Genomic DNA, 26,637 nt, shown 5'->3' on the forward strand with positions numbered 1-26,637 from the left:
TAAACTGAATTAATTAAGTGATATGAGTTGCAAGTCGCAATTTAATTGAAGCGAATGTTTTATTGTTTAATTGTTAGCTATACAGTCCTACAGTGATCGAATAGTCTATAATCTATATATGTTAAAAATCTTGTAATAATTCAATAATTGATCTTAAGATATATTTATTAAATGGAATTCGGCATTCGCAGGCATACACGTGCAGACGGATACTCTACAGGCACAGAACACAGACACGTATATGTATGTACGTACATACATTCAAAGTCACCGCGAGGTCGCGGACTGAGCGGGCCGCGGGCGGGGGCAGTGTGGGGGTCGAGCAGCGAGCGAGCGGCGGGCGCTTCGTTTCAGTTACCTTCGTGTGTTCTCGGCAACGATCGGTCCGCTGGCGCGCGCGGTGTTTGGAGTATTGGAGTATCGCTCGACGTTCGCGCCTCGCGGCTCGCGCGCAGTCCTAGCTGCGACTCCGATCGTGTCGAATGTTGTCGTTGGCGTTTGACATTGGTAGACTAACTGCAGTAGAATTCCAGAAACGCTTTTACCGAAAGCCGAGCAGCCGTCGTTTCCGGTCGGCTATCGAGTATCGCGCATTCGCGTCCGCGCAAAAAACATTGAGTGAGAAAATCGCCTGATCGTCTCTGTTGACCGTTGAGTGTTGTCGCACGTTGCGCGCCGCACATTGTGTCACGACACGCACGACGTGTACCGCGTATACGCGAGTCATCCGGCCGAGAAGGACGGACGGTTCGAAAGAGGAAGAGAGAGAGAGAGTGAACCGAAGGGCGTGAGAGCGGTGAGAGAGTGACGGAGAAGCAGTGACCGGGTGCAGCCGCAGCGGAGAAAGGAAAGGCGGAAGGATTATATATTCGGACAATATGGCCACCGCGATCGACGATCGGCAGGAGCTGTTGGAGCAATTCCAAGCGGTGAGTGTCTCGCATTTTTACAAAAATTGATATATTTCGACTCTCGTCGGGGATGGCGGATTTTCCCCGCTTTTCCGCGATTCGGCGGTATCGTAGTGCGCGCCGGCTATCGCATGGTTTCTTATCGATCGCCGGTTTTATCAGCGTGGAAGCCCACCCTCGTGCTGGAGCCGCGAGGCCTATGTTGGCTGACGTTGCGCCGCGCCACGCCGGGCCGGGTGTCGCCGCCCTGTCAGTCGGCACCTCCTGCGCAGCTTGTGACCAGGCTTGTGCTCAGCAATATCGTTTTAGGATCTAAATTCTGTCCTGTCGGTTGTTTAACATCGTTTAAAAGTCATTCGAATGTATATTCGCTCCGGCAAAACAAAAATTACAAATCTCGAAATTTTCCAATAGATACATACGTATTCAAGATAATTTAAGATTCTTGAAATATTAAAAAAAAATTTATATTAGTATAATTATATATCCAGGCCGTTATAACTCTATTACAGAATAAGGCACAATCATTTAATGTCGAATTATATAAAATAATTATATAAAATTAATATTTGAGAATGTATCTGATTTTATTATAAAATATACGTGTAGAGGAAACCTTGCAATCTACAAAATTTCGGTATTTCAATAAATTATCTTCCGATATCTTCCATTTCTCTCAGTTTTCTTATTTTTACTCTAATCTTAAGTCGGAAAAAAAAAACGAGAAACAGGTAACGCCCTCCATTCGTTCCGATTGTTGTGGTATGTGAGAACCGTTCAATGGGAAGATAATGTTAAGCGTTTCGAACCGGTCGGGTGCGTAATCGCGATCGCCAGGAACGCCGGATGACCTGGTCACTTCTCGTTTCGAAGCCGGCTGCAGCCATGTGCCTGGACACGTGCACATAAGCGGCAGAATAAGCATGTTACACACCATCGTACTCATTATATCGCTCCTTGTGTTTACCTTGTATGTATTTGTCGATTGCTATGTCCAAAACCTGAAATTGACGACACTCGTTACCTGTTTACGTAGCAGGAATCAAATCACGTGCGGTTATTAAACGTATAAAATATAAATTACTTCCGTTCGACACGCTTCACGATAATTCGAATGTGATTTAAAGAGCTCGATATATTTTAATTTCCATTTTTTTTTCAAAATTTGTTTTTGCAATATTATTGAGCGTCTAACGATTAAGATAATAATTTAACCGCTGATTGGAATTACCAGCAGATATGTCGTTTAAAGTTCGTTTACATCAGCTGATGCAGTTTGGTGTAGCGATTTGTAGAGGAAGTTTGATCGATGCATCACTTCTCTCTCACCCACGCATCTCTGGGCACGCTGCAGTTAAACACATGATACAGATGAAATATTTTCAAACATTGATAACGAGCCTTGACGCGATACTTGCTTGTTTAATAATATTATTCTTTGAGCGCTATTAGCGGTTGCAAATACAATACGTGACTATTAATAATTTAAAACAACAATGTATTTGCTTATTGATAAGGTCCAGTCCGGCGCGCCCTTTTTTTGCGCCGAGTCACGACACATGTCTCGTGATAAGATCATCTTACAATGATTAACAATTTCACGAAATATAGATATAAGTACAAATTCGAAAATTGATAGCAATAATCTCTTTAATAAAAAAAAGTTTTGCAAGCAAAACCCAAGCAGTATTTCATTTTATAATTTTGCTAACAAGTCTATGCAAATAATATTAAATTTCATTGTAATGTCATATGTAATATTATATGTTATTTAATTTATCAGAAATCGTAATTTATTTGTATTATCAGATAGAAAGGATGTATTTGCGTTAAGGACGTTAAAACGTTTTTCAAACGCAATATTATTTATACGTGTTAATCCTTTTTTAACCGCCATGTGAATCTCGCAGCTGTTCTGATTACACTTCATCTCACACGTAGACAAATTAGATAAACCACAGATCTGTTTGCCCCGGCTTTTGGAAGTGCAATCAGCCTCGTTGCTGCGCGATTGCACTTTGCTCTCCGCGACAGGCTTTTTACGGTTGGTCGATCGGCTGTGAATGCGCAGCGGCTTGTTGCCGAGATCGTTTTTTTTTCTCGCCTCCGCGATTCTGATCGTTCGAAAAGTGACCCGACTTTCGATATAACTCGTTAACCTTTTGCGGTTTAATACAATATTGGGAAATGGTTCAATATTAAATAATCTGTTTTTTTTTTTACTGTGTATCTAATATTAATTTTTTGCACGCAGTAACTGATTCCTACCTTTTGCAATATTTTAGTTCATTTATAATTAATATACTATTTATTAATATACTATTTTTAGATAAAAGTTTTATTTCTATTTACGTAATTCATGATAATAATAAAATTCCATTCGACAAAAGACTAAAATGATACACTTTTGTGATATAACGCATCTTTTGTTTACACGATTCAAATAATAAAATTTCGAAAGCTGAGGGTCGTCTCGAAAACAATGATCTTGCGCTAGTATGGGCAAGATAGCGAAATTATTCCCTTCCGCTGGTCACATCGTACATCGTCGAGAAAGTCTTCAATTATCTTATTGATCGCGTTACCGGTGTGCGAGAGACGCAACCCCTTCCTACATCCTGCGTCGCGAAGCAGCATGCGAACGATGAGTAAGAGCACATCAAGGGCCACCCCTATGGCATAACGCTGAATCATCGACACACTTTGCACTTCGAAGTTTCGATAAAATACGCACCGTTTGGAGCGATTCTTGTTGGTACATCTTGTTGATATATAATAAGAACATTTTTCTCAGTGTATATGAGATGTTTAATTTTTACTGGCTACTAGATTTCTCTCTCGATTAAACGGTCATTGTTTGTATATAGTTTAACGTTTATAGTGCTTTTAAATTTTTGATAATTAAATTTTAAATAAAATTTTTCTATTAAAATTTACTTATATTGATAAAAAGAAATTAATTATATAGCTTTTGGGTCACAGGATACTTTTGAAATCTTATTCCATTCAGTTCAATCTTTAATATTTAATATTTTTGTAATTAAATGTTTTATTAAAGTTAACACTTTGTAAAAGAATCTATTATATAACTTAACACTCGGACATTTCATAATATTTTTCAAATAGCATTTTTTTGTAAATTATTATCATTAATAAAACAACGTAATAAAAAGAGTTAAACACGCGGAATAAGCGAAAGTGTGTGCGCGAAATCGAGCTCTCGGGCCTCGCATATCGCTCATATTTCCTATCCATCATTCGATTCTGGAATTTCGCGCTTTATTTGCCACCGAAGGCAGTTCACCATGTCGACGTGACGAATTTTTTCGTATCGCACTATTTAGTCGACGTAGTAATATGCAAGGAATCAACATTCCTTCAATTTCGTGATAGCTATCAGAATTCGTTTATTTATTCCTTTTTCTTTTATTTATTCTTATAGAATATTAATATAAAAATCATCGACGTAGAAAATTTAGAAACAAGTAAACGAGTAAATCGGATCATTATAATAATATCTCGAATTTCCACGTGGAAATTAAACCAGTGTCACATACACACAGAGAATAAATTATTACAATAAATTATAAATTAATTCGAAAAATTTAATTATTTATTATCAAAATGAAGATAAACAGAGAGCTAAAATAATACATATTACTTAATAATATTTTTGTTACGGAATACAAGTATTTATAATTGTATTTATAGTTTTGTGATTCATATATATGGTATGTATGATATTGTGATATCATACGTATTACTTACGTCAGGTCTATAATAAGCTGTGCATACACGCAGAAAGGTTACTCCAGAATAAATTCTGGAGTTCGAGTGCACGTGTTCGAGTGGCCACCCGAAGCGCGCCATGTCGCCGCGTTGGCACGTGCCATTCTTTTCTTATCCAGAAACCACGCCGTTGGTCTTTCATAAAAACAGCGGGAGACCGACAGCAGTAAATAAGAAGCATTTGGTTCATTCAATATGCGCGTGATTATAATGAAAATGAAAATATTGACGCGGCATCTGACCTTATTTACCTATTCCGCAAGTATGTCAGATATAACTTATTAATCAATTTTGATTATTACGTGTATTTATTGTGAATTTAGTTTTATCTTTTTATAAAATTATAAAATTTATATGGAAAAAAAATATTAAAATTTAATTTGCTAATCGATTTCTGTATTTTTTGGTAATATATTGCCTTTTCTCCAAGTTAATTAAATTAAGTTTACTGTAGTAAGTAATTATATAATAATTGCATAGAAGAGAGTGTGCAGTTTGTTAATAGGTACATTTCACGCGTCAGAGATTCTTGAGATCTCGTTAGACCGTGTCGAGCCAAAATTATTTCATAGCTTCGCAAGCATGAAATTAATGCAAAATCGTGCGCATGACATTCGCATGAGAAATATTTTACGCGCTGTCGATTAAATTAGAATGATGGACAAAACGGGGAATTGGGTAATAAAATAGATACTCACGTATCTTTAAAGATTCGCATTATATTTTCATGTATTTATTTTAAAATTATAACTATTAAATCTACATTTTCGTAGAAATTATAACGTTATTATGTAGTCAAAATTTTGTCATCTTTCAAATTAAAAATTCCTAAAGATTATTTTATATATACAAATGAAATGATAATGACGTGACATCTACACGTTATCTGTAAACATAATTTTGAAATCTTTTTGTGATGCAACTTTTGCACCGGCATTTTGACACGGAGATCTTATTACATTATGCATCTTGATTTTGATAACGTGAGTAGAGAGTAGATAAAGATTAATTTATTTATGCGAAAATAATGTAACAATTATCTCACGCTATTTACATACTATCGAACACGTGTTCTAAAACATTCTTTGAATTTTTATACGATGTGACTCGTGTAAACAGGCGCGGCTGCCTCTTATCACGATTGACAATGCCTTATACCTCGATTATTGCTCAACTACATTGCTACTATGTAGCAGCTTGCTACGATTGTTATGCAATTGCATGTCGCTGGAGTAGTAAATGGGCCGCGATCGACTGCTTAAAAGTAAGATCGTTGCGCAATTGTGCCTAGGTCACATAATGTCCGTATTGCACGTATTTTCCTAGTCAGTGGTTCTCACAATTGGTGACGTGTAATCGATCATTTTTTAAATGATATCGAGTTTGTGCGTATTTTATTTTTAAAAAGATTTTTTTTTTTTATTTGATTATATAATTATAAAATTATTTCTGATCTCTATTTATCAATTTAATGAAGACACTACTATTTTTCCGTTACCTTGAAATTAATGGATGCAAGGAGTTTATTATTACAATGACTGACAAAGTTATTATTATAAAAATTGTTATAATTATCATTATTAAAAGAATAATTGGTATTAAAATTTCATATATATGGCATAAAATCTACGAGAGTCGATTTATGTAAAAATTAAAAATAGAAAATAATTATATAAAGATGAACATAATATAATAACATTTTTATTGCTGTTGCCTTTTACTTGTATATATTTAATCACTTTCGTGCAATCAATCGCGATTTTTTACTATCAATGTGGCGCGTATGTAAATGCATAATGTTTTCCTTGTTCGGCTCCTTGGCTCCACGTTGGAAATGCAATCCGCGAGGAATTTCGCTGTAGATTCAACTAACGAGAACGCCGTACCATGAATGCGGTCGTTATGACGGGAAAACTTATCACTCGAACCTCTTCTTGCCTGCAGCCAGAGAAAATTAATCTTTGAATTCTGTCTGCGATCCTTGTCGGCGACCGTCATCTATGCGTCGTCATTTATTGGGGGCGGCACGAGCTTGAATGTGAAGTCCTTCAATAAAGTGAACGTGCGGACTGCACAATAATAGCAAGATACGAATAATCAAAATAATCTGATTTTTTGTTATAATTATACTTTTATTTTGTCGCTATACTTAACTAAACAAGTTTAATCGGGTGATAATTATCGGGTGATTATGTCTACATGATGAAAGCTTTTGTCATTGTTTTACCTTAACGTGACATTAAATGCTATAAGTAATAGTTGCGGTATTTGATGTCGTTTCCTTTACAAGATATCACGAAACAAAGTAAAACACACTGATTTATTCGCGGTATTAGAAGATTCTCTTCTGAAGAAGGTATGAAAATGTCAAAAACGTGGCCGATTCCTTTCTCAGCTTCATACAATGCAATGTTTCAGAGTTAATTCTCACGTAAGAACACCTGGGTATACATACTCGTATGTGTGTTTATATTGTGGTACGTACGTACGTGTATCCTTTGTCGGTTTGGTTCTCACGCTTAGCTCCTTAATTACGCCATGTAGTTATAATTAATCCTTTCTCGGCGAAGTTCCGCAGTTCAGATAAAATGAAATGCGATGAAACGAGCCATTTTTAGTTGCACACGGAATTCTCTTGAAAACCGACTTCGACTGATTGTGACATAAACGAATTTTGCGCGGCAATAATTTTTTCTATTATATAGTATTTAGAATTTATTGAAAATACAATTATGATAACTTTGCAAAAATTTTAACATGAAATTTGTAATTATATAATGCGCGATTACATATTTTAGCGAATTAACTAATATACTACATATGTATAATCGTGAATAGTTGTTCTCTTGCGACACTAATAGAGATCGAGATATTAAGATGATTATCCCTTATGAGTAAATGAGGTATCACAAATTGATGAGTCAGGCAACGGATATACCTTCTTGCGGAACTTAGGTTACAGCGGCTAACAAGTTCGCTCGAGTTAACGATCTCGCCGCGTGATAGTGTCAAGTATTGTCATATTTTAATTGTGAACGATTTCATTTCACACAGTTACTTTTTTTGCGCCATCTAATTGAAATTCAATCATTATTTTCGCGTCAGCAAAAAAAGATGAACGTGTAGTGGAAAATAACGTTTACGAATGTATAAATATATTGCTCACAATACCTTTTATTTAAAACCATATTATTAACTTGTTTGTCATAAGACAATGCTGCGAATTATAAATATACATAGAACAAGTACACGTATCTACAGAAGAAAAACAAAGCAGACAGAAAATAATAAAATTCCCACGTTACTTTTCTAATTGCGCGCTCGTTGTTCTGTACAATACCGTTAATTTAATCACGCGAAACATATACGCGTCGGTATGCTAATTGTTGTAGCCGTGCGGGTTGATTTTTAATTAATTTCACAGTACTACAACGCTAGAGAATACTAGAGAATGAACCGCGTAATTCCCGGCTCTCGGCAGTTAGACTTATTAGGTAGATTAGATTCGACTTAATAGGACGGTCTCTTGACTACGACCTGAGAACTTATTTGCACGCACCGTCCATCGTCCTACGTCGTCGTCGTCATCATCGTGTTCGTCGTTTTGTCATTTTCTCGCAGCCAATTATCAGTAGGTATATAGCTGATGGAAAAGTGGAAGTCGCGGCTAACCGCAGTATGAATTCTTCAAATACCGAGCGAGGAACAGTGTGTAGACTGTAGCTTTTCTTTTTGCACAAAGACTCGCAGGGAAGAAAAGAGTTGTACGAAATATTAAATTGATAAAATGTCATATCAGACAGTGGATTCTGTAGCTTGTCAACTCGCGAAATTGTTACATGATATATATTCTACAATTTATATATTTTAATTTTATTTTACAGTTGTCATATCTTTTATCATAGATTTAGATACATTGAAATATTCTATTCGCGTCTTTTGTGATCCATTAGTCATATATCAATCTTTCGATTTATCACTTGTGAAGTGATAAATCGTTATCTTAACATAGGTAGGGCAAAACACGCCTTATATGGTAAAAATTCTCTGAGAAAATGCAGCTAGTTCGAATAAAATATTTTAAGCGTTTGTCGATGATGTTATTTATGGCGCCGTCGGTGATAACTATTCGGGAAGTTGAGATTGATAGCGTCGGAAACAGTTTATGATTATGAAAAAAACACTGGGCTGTCGATCTTTCTTAAGAGTACGTGAGTGACATGAGTCACACGGTCGTAACTTACGAATGTTTGATTTCGTGACCGGTTCATTACATTTGGATTCGATGATTCATTAAGCGATCACGCCGATTTCACTTCCGTGACTTTCGTAATGAGTGCTCTACCTGAGATCACGTTTGATGTTGTTTCTCCGATTCTTTCCGTCCGTTTTCTCCATTATGCAATATATAATGCATCCGTGTTACATACGCAATAATCACTTTGATGCGCTTCTCGATTTCATGAGAAAAGAATTTATAAAAGATAATTTTTGAAAGTCATCTTTGTTTCTTTCGTCACCTTTTTCTTCGTAAATCTCCGGAGATCGTTATTAGAACGTATTTTTAACGGGTGCAAAGCGTCAAGAGTACTGACTTTCAACGGGAGTTAAATTATTTCAAGGAACTGACGCTCGCGATGGTGTAAAATATTGTTTTGTTTCGATGAAACAATTATGTCTTTTTGCTACCTCCTTTCTTCGATCGTGTCATCCATCTTTGCATGATTAAACACCGGCGAGTAATTAAATACAGGATGGTTTTGTGTTAATAAGTAACTGTTCACATTTAAATACGGATGAATAACACACAAAGAAAGAAAATACTTTGTCAAGATCTTTGTCCAAGGTTCGTGAGTCATTATTCACAAATTGTTTTATGTCGCGTTGATATACATATATGCTTCCATAATGATCCGTAATGTTTTGCGAGAAAGAAAATCAGTGACGGTCATACGTACGTGATCTTGAGTCATCGAAAGCATTATCGTGATCATCGTTCGCATTGGTCATCGATTCTATAGAAAAAGGAATTATATGAAATAATATTTCAATGACATGATGAGTCATGAAAATGATATTATATAATAACGCGTAAATTTTGTGAGAATAAAAATTTAATAGTAATATATTATTAAACGATGCGCTCTTAGTTAGTAAATTCTTCATGAGTTATTTCGTTCTATCGTAATCTAACTATTAAGCTATATTTAATCTATCTTTATGATATTTTTACGATTGTATTTCGTGCATCTTTGCGACGTGATTACTCGCGCATATATACATATATAATATGTAATTATTCGATGGGGAGAATTAAGGGATTTGTAAACGCAGTGGCACACGATCAATTTACTCGCGCACTGCGTCGAATAGGTCATTCGTATAATTTACGCCTGTCATTAACCCCGATATCGCGTCAAGTCTCACTTTCGCACATGCGAGTTGCGAATCACGTCGTGGATCAAGCTGTGTAATATGAGAGCGCCGGAGTAAGATGTAACGCCGTTGCATAAAGGAAAATAGCCAAAGCCGATAGTTATCGACTTGCGCGAGATGCAACAGCGATAATGGCAGGTGTACGTGCCGAATAGTATATACATGTATGTGTGTGTGTGTGTGTGTGTGTGTGTGTGTGTGTGTGTGTGTGTGTACATTGACATCAAAAGTGCACACCCGACCGCAATGGCATCACCGATGGCAGCGAGCACTTGCTCCTAAAGCTATATTCATTGCGGTCTTGTGTCAGCATTGCGACTGACTCGCGATATCACTACATCCTGCGGTATATCCGGTTTCCGTTTCGAAATAAGATTTCGTTATAAAAATACTATATAGTAAAAACTCACTGGATCAATTTTTCTTTAGTTGACTGCTTATAAGAATTGAATATTTTATCCAATCTTGTGGACACTTTATATTTGTTTTTAATTTAAAGAAATTTTGAAACGATATATGTAGGTAATATGCACTTTAAAATTGCATTTCACGCTTGATTTTTTTAATAAGAAATTAAGATAATTGGAATTGAAACTTTTCTTTCGAATTAAACATTAATTTAAATATATATTCTCTAGTTATCAATATATAAAGTTAATCTGTCGATAATTTTATATAGATTTTTCAGTAAGTATTAAATATTAAAGAACAGATTAATTATTTATTTAAATTTGTATTTTTTCCTGATGATAAAAATATAATTACATGAATATATCTATTAAGTATTGAGCAAAAGTGATAAAATAGACAGATAGAAGAACATAAGAAGGATTCTATGAGAATTCGGCTAGAATACTCCATCATAATATTGTTACATCTTTCATCTTTCCCGTATTAACTTAGATCCGCAATTAGACACCGTAAAAATCTCACAGTTTATTCATACTGTTTAAATTAAATAGTTTACTATTTAATAATACACATTTTTTTAATGAAATTAGCAGCGGAATATTTAAAGTTTGTCATATAACTTTACGGCGCTTTCCCTTGTATTTGTATTTTCCATTTATTTTATCAAATAATTAGAAACCATTACTGTATGTGTGAGCATTATAAGTTATCCATTCTACTTCTTTATAACGATATAATTTATAATTAAAATTATGAATTTTATTGCATCCAATTTTATGAAATTTTCCATTTTCTATGACATTAAATGTTTTCTCGATATTTTTATTTGTTATAACTAAAAATAAATTTTTCCTTAGTCGAAACGTGTTCCTCAATTGGAATACCCGCGTGTGACAATAAAACGAAAAAAAGAAACAAAACAATTTTAAATCGCTCGTAAATCCGGTTACATGGTACCTTAATTGTGATGATGCAAAATCACTCTTAAAATGTTTCGCATGTAAATACATGTTACGTAAATTGATGCGAGAGACTATCAAAAGCTACGAGAGCGTATCCTTCGAGCCGTTTCCCTCCAAGCCGTTCAATTATCGCCACTTGAGCTAACACCGAAGAGCGCCTTGCATGAACTTTTTACTACTCCCTGGTGGCGCCCATCAAAGCTTTCAACGCCGTGTAATTTATTCACCCAGCGAAGCATTATTCGCAATTCGACTTATCTTAATAATGCATGGATTAAAATTATAAAGCTTCTAAAAGATGACCTATCACATTACAATTGTCACTGATTTACTTTATATATATATATATATTTTTTTTTAAATTGTTATCGTAAGGATCAAAGTAGGAGCCACATTATTCTTTAATGCTTTATCGATATACACACACATACATATATGAATAGTGTTCATCATAAATTTACAGTGAAGGCGACCAGTATAGGTAGCCTCTAGAAATTGCGACAATGATGATGTTATCGAAAAAGTATTACGATCAAGGTCAATGTCACGAACTTACGTAGCGAGACAATCTGTTACCTTTCAATACTAGATATTGTCAAGAGGAATATAATTATGTAAGAGAGTTCAAGATAATAGAGAAATTACTAATTAACGAACGCTAAGAATAAAGTAATTTATAATTAATGCAAGCTATTTTTTAAATAATTTTTATTTTACTTTTTATTAAATTGAACTTTACTTTAACGGCTTTATATAGTGGCCGCATATTATTTCATTTAAAAGGCAAAGTTATTACTATACTGTTATCGATTAGTAGATATCGTTTAGTCATGTAGTCATCAGTACTTCTGATGACTAACCAAAATGATTTGGAATTCCATTAGCGATAATACCATGTAAATTTCATAAGGTGTGTCTAGGACAACTCACCTCTGTCTTTCTGCTAATTTTATCAATGTTAGAAATATGACAATAAATGCATATTAATATTAGTTGTCTAATAAAAGTAATTTCTTACATATTGTATTTCTTATTTTTATCACGAAATAGATTTATATTAATTTCTTATTTTTGTTACCAAAATGAAAAAGATTTGTTCTTTGTACGCAATATAGAGTTTGAACAGATTTATAAATTTAAGCCTTGGGATGTGTTAAATTTTATTGTGTGTGTCTATCGATTAGTTTTATATGATGTAATAATCTTCCTCTCGAATTCAATGTGCACACGTAGAAGGAATTTCAAGATGACGTAGCGATAGGTTTACCTTGGAAGCGAGAAAATCGAATAGTCAATTGTGAGGCGTTCGTAGAATTGCATTTATTCGTCACGGTCGTTTGATTCATTTTTAGACATATCCATGGAAGAAACGCACACAAATTTATGAATTTTGCTGTATCTAATTATCACTTTACGGATAGCAACATTTCTCATAAGACGTTATCTGCCTCTTACAGAAAATCAAAACAACAATCTGCGATAACATTTTTTTTTTAATCATCACCAAGATCAATAAAAAATAAACATATAAGATAAAGATCGTCATTTCTGATTGAATTTATTCAAGAATAAATATTAGAAAAAAATGTCTATAATTTTAGCGAAGTTACAATCGCTTAAGTATTTGTGAGGTTAGCAAAAAGTAACGACTGCTGAAATTTGCGTCAACTTATTTAATGTCCATATCTCGCCAGTCTCCGTTACGTTTCATTAAATTTCGTCTTTATCAATTATCTTGCGCGCGAGATGAAGCCATCATTCGAGTAACGTGGAGTATACCCTGTTATTATTACGGCATATTAAGGCCAATGTTATAACTCGGTTTCCCGGGGTTTCACATAATGAACGTGGGCACTCGCCCTAATCTTGCGATTGTCTATTAACGTTGTCTATCGCGCGTACGGCGCGCCGTTGGTGATTCCTCCTTTTCTCTCCGCGCGGTAATTTAATCGTGATTTCCGCGGATGAATGCGGGACGGGGACATACAGTGTGCAATGCGATGCCTGGCGAAACCAGTTCCCAGGATAAAAGCGAGAGAGAGCCTATCCGGGGAAGTGTGTTCTCGGTGTCTTCTATAGGGTGTCCCACAATCTACCGACCGAATAATGAGGTGAACGACTTTTTTTCACTCTTCATCCGAATCATTATATTTCGGGAAAGAAACGCGCTTTGAATAATAGTTATCTAGATATTTAATTGAATTTAATGTAAGAGAAGTGTGAGACTGGTTTAATGAATGGTTCAATAAGCCAACCCGCCAAGGAGAAAGGGTTTACATTGAAATACATACTTTTGCATATTGATGCACGGTGCTCGCGTTTTATGAAAAAAGAAATAATTATTAGAAAATTTTTATTTTACGACAAACGATATGATGAGTAAAAAAACGTCCCTAAAAATCTTGTTTATTTATCAGGAAATGATTACGACATTCGTATATTTCTTTCAAATTATTAAATATTTTCACTCCATTTTAATCTTTTGATTTTCTTCAAAACCACTATTGTATTCAATGAGAAAAAAATTAAAGATATTATGCTAGACATTGTTATACAAGCGTAGTCAAAACTTGTTCACTTTAATATTCCGATGGCAGGTGTGTGCACTTTGATACATTATGTGTACCAGCTGTTTGAAACTATACACGTGTTTGCTTAAAGGCCAGTATACGTGGAGTGTCGGAAAAAAACGAAAGAAACGTCATAAAATATCTTACACTAACATTTAGTAACCAAACTTTTCAGTAAAACGTATATTATTATTAACTTTAATTATTTAATTAACTTACACATACAAGTTACATATTTATAAAATTTATCTTTTTGTTATTGACTTGCTCATCCATGTTTATCCGCAAATGTTCAATCGTGATTGTTTGTTTTTAGTAGCTTAGTCTGAATGTATCTTGATACGACATGATAATAGTAATAAGCTTGTTTTTAATTTGATTATTTCTCTCGTCGCTGCGACTTGGTTGAAAAAAATAAAAGGAGGATTACTCGTAGCAAAACGAAGCGCATTCGCGCTCAATTGATTTCCGTTCGCTATTCGTTTTCCGGATTCCACCTTATGCGATGATACGCGCGAGAGACGCGCATTTTCCGCTGCGTCCATAAATTACATCGATTTTGTTGATCGCAACGACGCGATCGTAACTCGTCGGAAAAATGAAACGATGACAGGAAACATGTGTTTTCACGAGGAAACGTTGCGACAGAGTAAACGTTCGGTTAGTGGACAGCTCTTACTCCCTTTTCCGTCGCCGAGTCTTTCGCTTGCAAACTGTTGGCACGTCCGTTATGCATACGGAAAAACTTTAAAGAAGTGCCTTTCTTACGTTTCACATTTTGCATGCTCCCATGACGAAGTGAAAGATAATTTTATGGAAAAATGAAAAACATATACGGCTATTACATTGACATAAAGGAAACATGTCACATTCCTTAATTTTGTTATTCAAATCTTATATTATATTATACAAAATAAATGTACAAATATTAGTATAAAAAATTAATATAAATAATAAATATTAATATAAAAAAATATAAAAGAATATTGAGAAATAAAAATGTATGTACGTATTATATGTTTGACATTTTACATATTTGACATTTGACGCATAGCATATAACTTGACGTACTTCGATAAGCTTGGACCTTCGATAACGTATCTATTTGCATTTTGCTACTAAGTGTCACTAGAATTGTTATCGCGATTCCATAAAAATGTTTTTAGATTTTTTTCGTGCTTTTTGTAACATCTTTAGTGTCGCGCAGAATTTCTCATCACATAAAATAAATATAAAATATTTATTATATTTTTTGAATGATGCAACTATATGTGTACTACAAGTATTTTCCAGCATCTATTCTATTATAAATGTGAAGATAAAACTTGATTATTTAATTATGCTACTGCATATTATAATTATGCGTTGACAAATTTACCTGCTTAACGAAGATCGTGAAACTCGCTTTAAAATACTTGCTTACAAAACGAGTGACGTTTAATTTAGTTAGACGAATGAGAACGACGAAAACCATTCTTTTACATTATTATACTTTAGCATAAAATGTATATTTTTCTAATTTTAATAAAGAATATTTTAATATCACAAAAGTTTTTTTAGTTTTGAGTTATAAAATGTATTTTACTTCTAATTGCTTTATTTATTGTGATAAAATCATGATAACATTTTTAAATGTTACTGTGTTATCATAATCGATTGATACTTCTGAGGATATATTCTATTCGATTTTTTACTTACTTCCACTTTACTGCGCGATCAATAAAATGACACTGATAAATCCTCAATGACAGTTTCAGTTCGTTCTAGCGTGTCGCGACAGTTTGATCTATTTTCCACGGGAAGTCTATATTTTTTCGACATGGAAATTTCTGATATGAAAAGATGGGACGCCGTGCTGGAGTATTTTAAGGATTTCCGAGAGCTATTTAAGTTCGTGAGTGCACTCAGCTTCCATTTTCTTTAGTTTTTTCGGCAAAGATTCCAATGTAATAAGTGTTTGATATAAGAAATAGGTAGAAAGAACGATAATTTTGAAACATTTCTCTTCCAATATAAATTTTTCTTCTGTTAGAATAATCTTGCAATTGAAAAAAAATTGACATCAGAGATTGATAGCTTGTGTATATTTTACGAAAGACGTAATGTTAATTAGCTGGCAGCGTGCACACTCTCTCGGGGGCATCTCAAATGGGCATAAGGAACTGCCGATTAACCCCGATGCAAGTCCATCTTCTCAGAAATACACCGCTTACATTCACGTCGTTACCGTATGCCCATTGTTCTCGCGCAAAAATTGTGATGTCTACGAGCGATGCATAGATATGCTTGCGGATCTTCTAGCGGAATTTTTCGTGACCTGAATTTCTTTTGCGCTAAGCCTCTGCGACTTTACGAGAATTGTATAGATGCATTTCTTGTGTAACTCATTTCTTATGGAATTTTAACTCTAGCCGAACAATCATGCGAAAACTAATGAAATAATCTTGCAAATTGTCCATTTTGTATTATTCATTATGACCCAATTATTTAAATTAGTTTAAACAGCAAAAGCGCTTAAAGAAGAAATGTGTGCTTGTCAAACTATTTTAGTTGCAATTGATCAATCAAAATAAAAAATTCGACAAATTTTATATTATTTTTTTGATTTTTCTTTCCTGTAGAAGAGTAAAAATAAATGGATTCATAATGAATTTACTATATTTATACCATATTAAGAAATTTTCTGAGACTAGTAAGACGTTTATATCTCTTTGATTCTAATTATCTTTTTGTATTCGCGATGCTTTACGAAATTTATTAACATTTGTTACGAGTTTTGCTCATTAAATTAATTACATTTTATTATCTACACACACAATCGTCCTTTCCTAATAAACGCATATCTTTCTGCGTGACGAAAATCGCGTTGGAGAAGATACTGCTATGTTGCACAATGTTATCAAGAATGGTGTTGCAAGTTTGATTTATCTGATATTATCTAACATTATCATCACGCAGCAGTAGCCAAACAAAAAAAATAGATGAACGAAGATAAAAGAAAAAATTCTGTTTCTTTTATAAATCATATTGATATCAACAACGCAATTGATATCATCAATTGCGAACAGAATTCTTTAATTAAATACAATTAAGAAAAGAGTAAATGTTCTTTATCGCTTCTAAGATCTTTACGACATAATACATTATCGAATTTTCGATGAAAGAACTAACAATCTTCTTTCTCGAATAGATTGACGCGAACGGAGATGGCTTCATCAACGTTACCGAGTTACGAAACGCTTTGGACGTTTGCGGCTTCAAAATGCCGGGCTACAAAGTGCGTCAGATGATCGAGGAGTATGACGATAAGCAGCGGCTGGAGCACAAAGGTCGGCTGTCCTTCGAGGAGTTCGAGAAGCTCTGCAAGGAACTCAAGGCCAACGAACTGGGCTCCACGTTCAAGCAAGTCGTGTCGAAGAAGGAGAACCTTGAGACTCTGGGTGGAATTTCCGAGGCATCCAGCGAAGGAACCACACATTCTGTCAGGCTTGAGGAACAATTGGCGTTCAGCGACTGGATAAACACCAATCTGTCGCACGATCCTGACTTGAAGCACCTGCTGCCCATCGATCCCGAAGGAAAGATGCTCTACGACAAGGTCAAGGATGGAATATTACTCTGGTGTGTACAGTACATTTTTTGGCAGCTCTATATGTTGTTTCTTTTCATTACTATTATTATAACCTTAAATATAGTATTACATTAATATACATCTAGAAAAATTAAATATAAAATATTGGTTTTATTTAAAATTATTCTAGAATTTTAATAAAATATATTTTTCCTAATGTTTAAGTTAATAAATAATGTTATTGATTAAAAGATGTAACTGGAATTAAGACACATCCGTAAATTAATTTTTAAATATATACAATAATATCGAAATTCTATCATTTTAAATTTATCTCAATTGATAATGTAAACTCTAAAATTGATTAACCTATTGAAAATTAATTTTGCATTTATTTTACAGTAAAATAATCAATCATTCTTGTCCGGACACTATTGACGAGCGCACGATCAACAAAAAGAACCTGACGCTGTACAAGAAGCATGAGAATTTGACACTAGCTCTGTCCTCAGCCCAAGCTATTGGCTGCAACATCGTAAACATCGATGCCCACGATCTCACCAAAGGTTCACCCCATTTGGTGCTAGGTCTACTCTGGCAGATCATCCGAATCGGCTTGTTTAACCAGATCACTCTCGAGAATTGCCCCGGTTTGGCCACTCTTCTGCAAGATGGTGAACGAATCGAAGATTTATTGAAGCTATCCCCGGAGGCGATTCTTCTCCGATGGGTGAACCATCACTTGGAGAATGCCGGTATCGCCAGGCGATGCAACAACTTCCAGTCCGACATCACGGACTCTGAGATTTACACTTATCTCATCAAACAGATCGCACCAAACACGGCTGGTGTTACCTTAGAAGCCTTGATGGAACCGAACCACATGTCTAGGGCGGAAATTATGCTTCAACAAGCTGCAAAGCTGGGCTGTCGTAGTTTCGTGACGCCTAGCGACGTCGTGAACGGCATTTATAAACTCAACTTGGCCTTCGTTGCTAATATGTTTAACAATTATCCCGGATTGGATAAGCCGGAAAACAACATCGAAGGTTTAGAGTCTCTAGAAGAGACGCGAGAGGAAAAGACCTATAGAAACTGGATGAATTCGATGGGCGTGACGCCGCATGTCAACTGGCTCTACTCAGACCTCGCTGATGGCCTGGTGATCTTTCAGTTATACGATATCATCAAACCAGGCACTGTAAATTGGAACAAAGTGCACAAAAAATTTACAAAACTTCGAAAGTTTATGGAGAAGCTGGAGAACTGCAATTATGCTGTCGAACTAGGCAAGCAAATGAACTTCTCGCTCGTGGGTATCGCCGGACAGGATCTCAACGACGGAAATGCGACTTTGACGTTGGCTCTGATATGGCAATTGATGAGGTCATATACGTTATCGATTCTGACGTCTCTAGCTGGTACTCAGGGAAGCACCCTTGTGGAGAAAGAAATTGTTCAATGGGTGAATTCCAAACTCCAAGCGGCTGGAAAGACCAGCAGTATCAAGGGATTCCAGGATTATTCAATATCGGATGGCAAAGTCGTCATCGATCTCATCGACGCCATCAAACCTGGTTCAGTGAACTATGATCTCGTTAAGGAGGGCGGAACTGAAAATGTAAGATTTCTGCTTATTGTTTCTCGATATTCTTGCAATTAAAGCAATTATATATTCTCAGTTAATATCAAAGTTAATTTTTTCATTGCACAGGAAAATCTGGACAACGCGAAGTACGCGATATCTTTGGCGCGAAAGTGCGGTGCGCGTGTCTATGCGCTGCCGGAGGACATTACCGAGGTGAAGCCGAAGATGGTGATGACGGTATTTGCCTGTTTGATGGCGATGGACTACATCCCGAACATGGACTCTGTGAAAAATCAGCAGAACAACGTAAACAACGGTCAATAATGTCGGCATCAATTCATCGTCACGTTGCTCCACCTAATTGATGCCGTTTATCTTTTTTACACAAGAACTTTTGCTCGGATCGCGCCGCCTCACGCTTCTTCTACGGGCGTAATATTTGTATATACGTAGATTAAGTTTAGTTAACTCTTGATTTTGAAGAAATTATTAGGGATTACTGCTAGGAAGAATTTATGAGACGAGAAGGGGAACTCCTTTGGAATTCTGACGAGATATCGTTTGATCCCTTTTTGTTTGTTGAATATCGTGTGAGGTACATAACAACATGCCAAGATCGTGTTTGATGAAAGAAATTGTATTACGACGAAGTCTGAATATTTTTTGATTAAAACATACGAATATGTTCATATAGTCAATTATCTGTACGTACGATATATAAGAATTCAAAATTTAAAATATCTTTTAAATAAACTTTTTATTAATTAAAATGGCGATAATAAAACTTTGATCTAAGATTTACGGTATATCGATATGCCGATAATTCTCGTGCCAGAAAGTGTATTTACTTACAAGATAAGAAGGCCAGATTGTCATGAGTAAGTCTCGCTCGAATCGACACTATTTACTCCTAAACACTTTTCTACTACTACATGTGACTGATTATCGTGTCTTACTGTGCAAAGTGGAATTCTCCTTCTCTATTGTTTATGCAATCATATCATACGTTTCACATTATACATATATACCACATCGGGTTTGTATAAAACAATTTTATATCGAGTACACATAAAGTGAGCAAATATACGCTAGAAACCACCGAGAAATATTCAAAGTGCATACTCAAATATTCAGAATGTACAGGGTATATTTCAATATTATTTTTAATAGATAAATTCTTTTAGAAAAATTTTAATTTTAAATCTGTTAGCACAGGATATTGGTCACTGAATCTTAAAAGTTGCAATGAATGATAATTTTCGTACAAGTTTTTTCTTTAAAGAAGAAAAATTAACACTTGATTTGTCAAGAAATTAAAATTTTGTAGGATCCCGTATACATTTTAAACAAATTAATTATCTTGTTTTGCACGTGTTATATATATACATAGAATGGTAATTTAACACTCAAATTACGCAGTACAGTCATAAACATATATTTAACACATGAGGTAGATATACGTATTTGATAATCTAGGATGTAAGAGATTTGTGATCTATATTTAAACGATTATTTTTTACGAGCTCTCGATGATTCACACAGTATCTATCAGAGGGTCATAAGTCATAATGGTCTAAAACTTTTTGGTTGACTATTTTTCTTGCACATTAATATTGAATAAATGAATTTTATAGCCAGCATAATTTACGACGTCTGTACAAAGTATATACTTTATATGTGTATTATACGAGAATATTGATGACTTTTTATACATCTTGTCCGGCTCTAAATAGTAATTCCTGAAAGAGGAAGAAGGAGGCCTTTTGATACTTCACTCATGAAATCTGCCCTCTCATAGCGTGGCAACAGTTTCATTGCCATATGTCATTAAAACGTATTCGACATAATGCATGTTCGAAAAGTCGATCAGTCGACGATTGTATCGTGCACTCTGTAAATGGACGACAATGAATAATAATTATGTTATCAGATTATCATTTTGACGCACAAAATAATTGTAATCGTGCCATTATAAATATTGAAGTCTAAAACATGATTCAATATTTACAACATTTATAATTTATTTGAATTGAGACGTACTTATGAATTCGAAGATGGATACTAAAACAATATTCGCGATTGCTCTCTGTGAATGAAAGAGTTAAAAAACGTAGATTTCTCTTGATCTGCGTATTTTTGCAACGTGTTTCGTGCACGTAGCAAATGTATATACATATATATAATATTGGGGAATTAATTGTTTTTAGAAAATAAATGCTCCCTTTATAATCAAGCGAAGGTTCAATCACAAGATGATCATGAATCAAATTTCATGGACTAAAAATTTTTTTTACAAATATTTTGGGACGAATTCCATTGTATTGCGTAATTAATTTTTGTGCACTAAATTTTAGAGATTGCTACAAGGGATGAATATTAGATGAGATTTAAAATTTAGCATGCTTCTTGCATTTACTATAATTGTGTAGTCATTGACTTAAATTATAGTCGATCAATTGTTAATTATGACAGATGCTAAATGTAATTATGTTACGAAAGGTGAGAAATCATCTAAAATGAATTAAGTGCAATGCATGTTATCGCGATTTGCATAGATACTTTTCTAAATTTGTTTTTCCTGTGGATATGAAATTTGCAGTCTTAAAGTGACGTTAAAGTAACATTTCTTCAATATCAAGGTTGCGTTATTATTTCAAGAGAAAACGAAGTAGATGCATGACACATTCATATACTGATATACAGAAGAAAAATTGGCCGAAAAAAGTTGAAATATAATGTGACGCAAATTTGAAGCATTTATATTAGTCCAGTGTGCAATTACGCGATTGAAAAATTCTCGAGGGCCATTTGCAATTCGACTAATTAGAACTAAGTGTCGCAATCATTGAATAACTTTCAATTTATGATGATCATTGTATACGTATACGTTTCATATATAGACACATTCGCGCGTATCATATACACACACACACACACACACACACAACACGCACATTCCATGTGTGTGAACATGCGTCCATCGTTCTAGTTATAATTTAATGTATGAGTAATTTAAATAAAGAAAAATTTACTATGTACAGCTTTATCGCATTTCTATTAACTACTAGGAATAATACATGAAAATGAGCTATTGGAGAAATAATCTTACAATTAGGAGCACGTTTAGTTAAATCAAATTTTCCATTTATTTTTATGTATGTGTCACATATTATTTCTACATAGTATATAATAAGTTTTTATTTCTTACGTTGTTTTACGTATTGTTATTCGTTATTTTTATTGTATAACAAGTACAGTATTACACATGTATAGTAAATTCTATATATTAATTATTTCGTGTAGCGATTTTGCATCTATAGGCTTTTATTTCTATTAGAATTAACTTTATTGTATTCGTAACATTTTCAATAATTATTATCAGCAGAAATACTTTTTACATCATGATTAGCAAGTATCTTAGTCTCGCCGGGTTTTATAATTGCAGGCGGGTCTTTCACGGCTGGCTGAATATCTTCCAAGATTATTTTTGTAATTTCGACTATGTTGTATGTCTTGTGGTTTAAAATTGACTTACCCTTCCTTATTGTAGACGAACTAAAACTCGTTTCACTAATTTCCATTTGACTCGTCATCATCGCCTAAAAAAATGACACGCACGAATTAAGAATAGCTTCTGATTTCACGCTTCTTTTCGAGCACACAAAGTGTACGTCAGATCATCATTTTTTATATTTAATTATATCAATTAAAAAAATGAAATCTGCAATATGAAAAGTCGGAACATTTACAAATTTTCATTTATTTAAAAAAGTTCTAAAATAATTCTAAAATCTTTGTACATGTGACATTAAACATTAAACATTAAATAATAACAATTATTATATTCAAAGTAATTAAATTTGTCAGTACCATTAAAAATAAGTTATAGTAATCAAATTCTTTTTAAAATTCATCAAGTTCTTTGAAATAAATTGAAGTATCGATACAAAATGTTGAAAACAATTTGAATTCGTTAAGAGTGAAAGCATATAAGCAAAAACTACTCGACAATATTGTCGTAGCCTGCAGATAACTTACCAAATCCGCTTGTAAACGTTCGTAGACAACCGTGTCACCATATTTACGAAAGTAGCTGTCTGCGTAGCAGCTGCAATCGTTAAGATTTGTTATCTTGTCGATGACAAGGGTTTCGGTGGAAGTTATATGCAATTTCGATGGTAACATCTTCAATCGGAAACCGCGGCTCTCCATGTTTTCAGCTCCGGAATGATGATACGTACTGAAGGTGACGTTGCATTTACCTATAGTGGATGCAGTTTCACCCTCGAATGTGCCATCTTCGACGTTATTGAAATCGTTGCCGGGATGTAGTTGCTCGGCCACCGTCTTCAAGATATTGAGATCATAGGTCCGTGTCAGCTGGCTCGCGACGATACTCTCGATGCCTTCCTCGTTAAACAATAGCTCGATAGACGCATCAGTGATGTTCCTCCGTCGATTCACGACATTGTCTTCCCCACCGATCGTACCAAAGTCGAAGCCATCAACGTACCTAAGGCTGCAGCTTAGAGTATCATTCCTCTTCGGAATGCAATGTAACCGAGAGGTGATACGATAACCGGACGGGTCACCGCACGCTGGAACATGATGAGGACACTGTGGTATTCCTGTCACGTTCATATGAACGGTGAAGATGTATTCGGGTCCATGTGGCCACGCATGATCCTTGGTAGGAAGTTGCACAGCTGATGAGAATTAAAATTTTCATGTAGCAATTTATAAAAAGACGTCATTCTTTTCGTTAGCCATTATTAAGCTTACTTATTATTTGTCGCAGCTTTGTGTTCTATTTTACAACATTTGTATTATTCATTTATTGAAAGAAATATAATTGATCTATTTTACTGACAAATCTCCTCTGCAAAAAGTATGATTAAATTTTTATATACACAGATACGTAAGAAGATTCTTTTTTTACATTTTGTGAAAGAGAAAATATAAATAGAAATATAATTTATAATGATACGCTATTTTATGAACAGTTGACTTACCTAAAAAGAATGGTATAAACGCTGCGACGATCATGTCACCGTATACAAATCGCAGTTTGACGCCACTCTTCATCTTGAAAGCGCTTTTATACTGCCTTTATATCATTAAGGACGTTCTTATTAGGTAATTCATTTTAATTCACCACTAACGCGCCAACGCTAATTATTACGACTTCGTGGAAATGTAACGCACTCGCTTTTGACCTCAAATTTGCCACAATTGCGTATTTCCTAGACAAGACTAAGTCTTGTGCGTTACAACATGCTGTCTATTCAAGAATATACGTACCATTGAATTTTTATAAGGATATATTCAATTTCGTAATTGCAATAGAAAACATTATCCTTTCTTAAAATAGATCGAGTTCTTTCATAAAAACTGTTTTTGATATGATAGTCACTTTCCTCGGATAAATCATTTGAAAATATTGAGGCTTGGTTCTTTTACGGAGTTATAATTTTTGGAATATCTTCAAGTTAAAATAAATTGGCGATGAATTAAAGGTGCGATAAATGTAAAGGATTGAAACCAGAGACGGAAAGAAAAGCTTTTTACAAGCATTTTACAAGTACTGTTTATTCAACTTTGTTTACAGTTTGATAGTTTTAATTTGATTAGATATTTTAATACCTGCAAATTGTGTATAACTTGGCTACAGTGTAACGTCATCTGCATGTATTATCGGAGCGTAGAGATATATTGTCGCTTTAATTTATGAAATTGCTTGGAATATCATTATTAGTATTTAAATCGATCAGTTCGCCGTAGTAAAGGGAAGGAAGTTGATTTTGTGCAGGTTCAATGCTGTTTAGATTAATCTGTATTATTTCTTTAAACGATAATATCCTAATCTCGGATTCAGTCGAAAATCTTACTTTTCCATCGAATTCGGTGAAGGTTTCGAATTTGTCTGAATTGATCTGTATTTTGCTGACGAATCTCCTCTGTAAAGAATACAATGAAAAAATTTTATACACATGCACACAAATAGGTACGCTGCACGTGTACATACCATTTCTAAGATTCCCCTTGAAAAATCGACGTATCGCGGTGGATTAATACATCCCATCCGAGATTTCTGAATCAAGAGAGTCGTTTCAGGTTTCGCGTCGGCCAGTGGCAATATCACGAGCCGAAAATCGTTATCTATTTTCTCGCTCGTATCCGTCTCGGGTTCTTCACGCGTGATTCTGTACACGGCCGCGCAATCGCCCATTGTCGAGTTCTCCCTGGCCATAAACTGTGACATGCCAATTTTGCGCCGATCGACAACCACATTAAACTGAGTGGCGATCTTTCGGAGGACGTTGACGACTTCCATGCGAGACGGTGGCTCGATCACCAAACCTTCCACACCGTGCTCATTAAATTTAATCTCAAACATTTGTTCCGTTTGTGCTTCTCGCGTCATGTTGTGATTTTCAAATAATTCCGATTCCGTTAAATTGTACAAATGGCAAAATAGATTGTCCGGCGTTTTGGGACGACATTTTATCGTAGAGATCAGTTGCAGCTTGTGGATAGGTTGATGGGGGTCTGGTTTCATTATATAAGTGATATTCATGTCGTATGCGTACTCTGGCCCGAATGTCCATTCCGACGTGTCATTGACGGCTACGTAGGCCGCTAAGCAAATGAAAATTTAATATTAATTATAGTCACCTATCGCCAAAAAGATATAATTTTTGTAATAACGATTTTCTAAATATCTCTTTATAGTTATACTCCCCCCTCTTTGAAATTTTTAAACTCCTTTCAGTAAAAATATTTTGAAACCGTAGATACGCGTCTCAAACTAAATACTTATATGCACATTAAAAAAAAGACAGTTCTAAGGCAAATAGTGATTCAGCATGAACTTTTCGCAGCAGAGCTTTTAAAAAAGTGATATATAAATATCTAGACACTTTATATTTGAATTTTGATATTAATAAATCGTATTTTATTTTGTTTTATTTCTGTTACATATCTTTCATCAATTTTTGAAGTATCAACATTACAAGATCGGGTGCATGACATATGTGTATACTTATGTTGCATTTGTTTAAATGCAATTTCAAGAGTTTGGGCGAATGCGACGTTGTATGGTAGGCACGTGGATTCAAGTAGTTGTGTACTTGTTAATGGCTTACCGACCTAGGAAGTACGGGATCAGGATGGCGTTCATCTCGTGACAATGAGCCTCGCTACACGCTACACGTACGTTGATACTACTCTTCTTACACTCGCACGCTCCTTTATATCAGAACGTGCTCATAATTTAACGGCATAACATTCAACAGCGCTTGCGTCTATAGTGCAGAACCCCAGGATGCCGTGTATTATGACCGCATGTGACGCATGCACGTTCATATGACACGATCATATGCATAATGACATCGTAACA

The 26,637-nt window shown here is 34.8% G+C and overlaps 3 protein-coding genes across 6 annotated transcripts; 1 reads left to right on the forward strand and 2 right to left on the reverse strand.

Annotated features, from left to right (window-relative positions):
• The first annotated feature begins 390 nt into the window (after positions 1-390).
• On the forward strand, positions 391-22,278 carry LOC105449899 (plastin-2). 2 transcript variants are annotated; one of them, XM_011689460.1, is made up of 4 exons: positions 391-929; positions 17,270-17,700; positions 18,053-19,271; positions 19,365-22,278. In XM_011689460.1, exons 1-4 carry the CDS (start codon positions 879-881, stop codon positions 19,560-19,562), a joined length of 1,899 nt encoding a protein of 632 aa, XP_011687762.1. In that variant the 5' UTR covers positions 391-878; the 3' UTR covers positions 19,563-22,278. The 2 variants fall into 2 exon arrangements, with proteins under 2 accessions (XP_011687762.1, XP_011687692.1); XM_011689390.1 differs by lacking the exon at positions 391-929 and adding an exon at positions 15,769-15,973.
• Positions 22,279-22,450: 172 nt separating this feature from the next.
• LOC105450004 lies at positions 22,451-24,482 on the reverse strand. 2 transcript variants are annotated; one of them, XM_011689588.1, is made up of 3 exons: positions 24,251-24,482; positions 23,277-23,944; positions 22,451-22,837 (listed from the first exon to the last, which is right to left on the reverse strand). In XM_011689588.1, the coding sequence occupies exons 1-3, from the start codon at positions 24,321-24,323 to the stop codon at positions 22,604-22,606; spliced, it is 975 nt and encodes a 324-aa protein (XP_011687890.1). In that variant the 5' UTR covers positions 24,324-24,482; the 3' UTR covers positions 22,451-22,603. The 2 variants fall into 2 exon arrangements, with proteins under 2 accessions (XP_011687890.1, XP_011687977.1); XM_011689675.1 differs by lacking the exon at positions 24,251-24,482 and adding an exon at positions 24,021-24,144.
• Positions 24,483-24,799: 317 nt separating this feature from the next.
• On the reverse strand, positions 24,800-26,505 carry LOC105450101. Of its 2 annotated transcripts, none has more exons than XM_011689799.1 (3): positions 26,388-26,505; positions 25,264-25,877; positions 24,800-25,195 (listed from the first exon to the last, which is right to left on the reverse strand). In XM_011689799.1, the coding sequence occupies exons 1-3, from the start codon at positions 26,416-26,418 to the stop codon at positions 24,959-24,961; spliced, it is 882 nt and encodes a 293-aa protein (XP_011688101.1). In that variant the 5' UTR covers positions 26,419-26,505; the 3' UTR covers positions 24,800-24,958. The 2 variants fall into 2 exon arrangements, with proteins under 2 accessions (XP_011688101.1, XP_011688188.1); XM_011689886.1 differs by having other exon boundaries at positions 26,384-26,479.
• Positions 26,506-26,637: the final 132 nt, after the last annotated feature.

The sequence above is a fragment of the Wasmannia auropunctata genome, unplaced genomic scaffold, assembly GCF_000956235.1.
Source record: "Wasmannia auropunctata unplaced genomic scaffold, wasmannia.A_1.0 LD336116.1, whole genome shotgun sequence".
Taxonomy (NCBI): domain Eukaryota; kingdom Metazoa; phylum Arthropoda; class Insecta; order Hymenoptera; family Formicidae; genus Wasmannia; species Wasmannia auropunctata.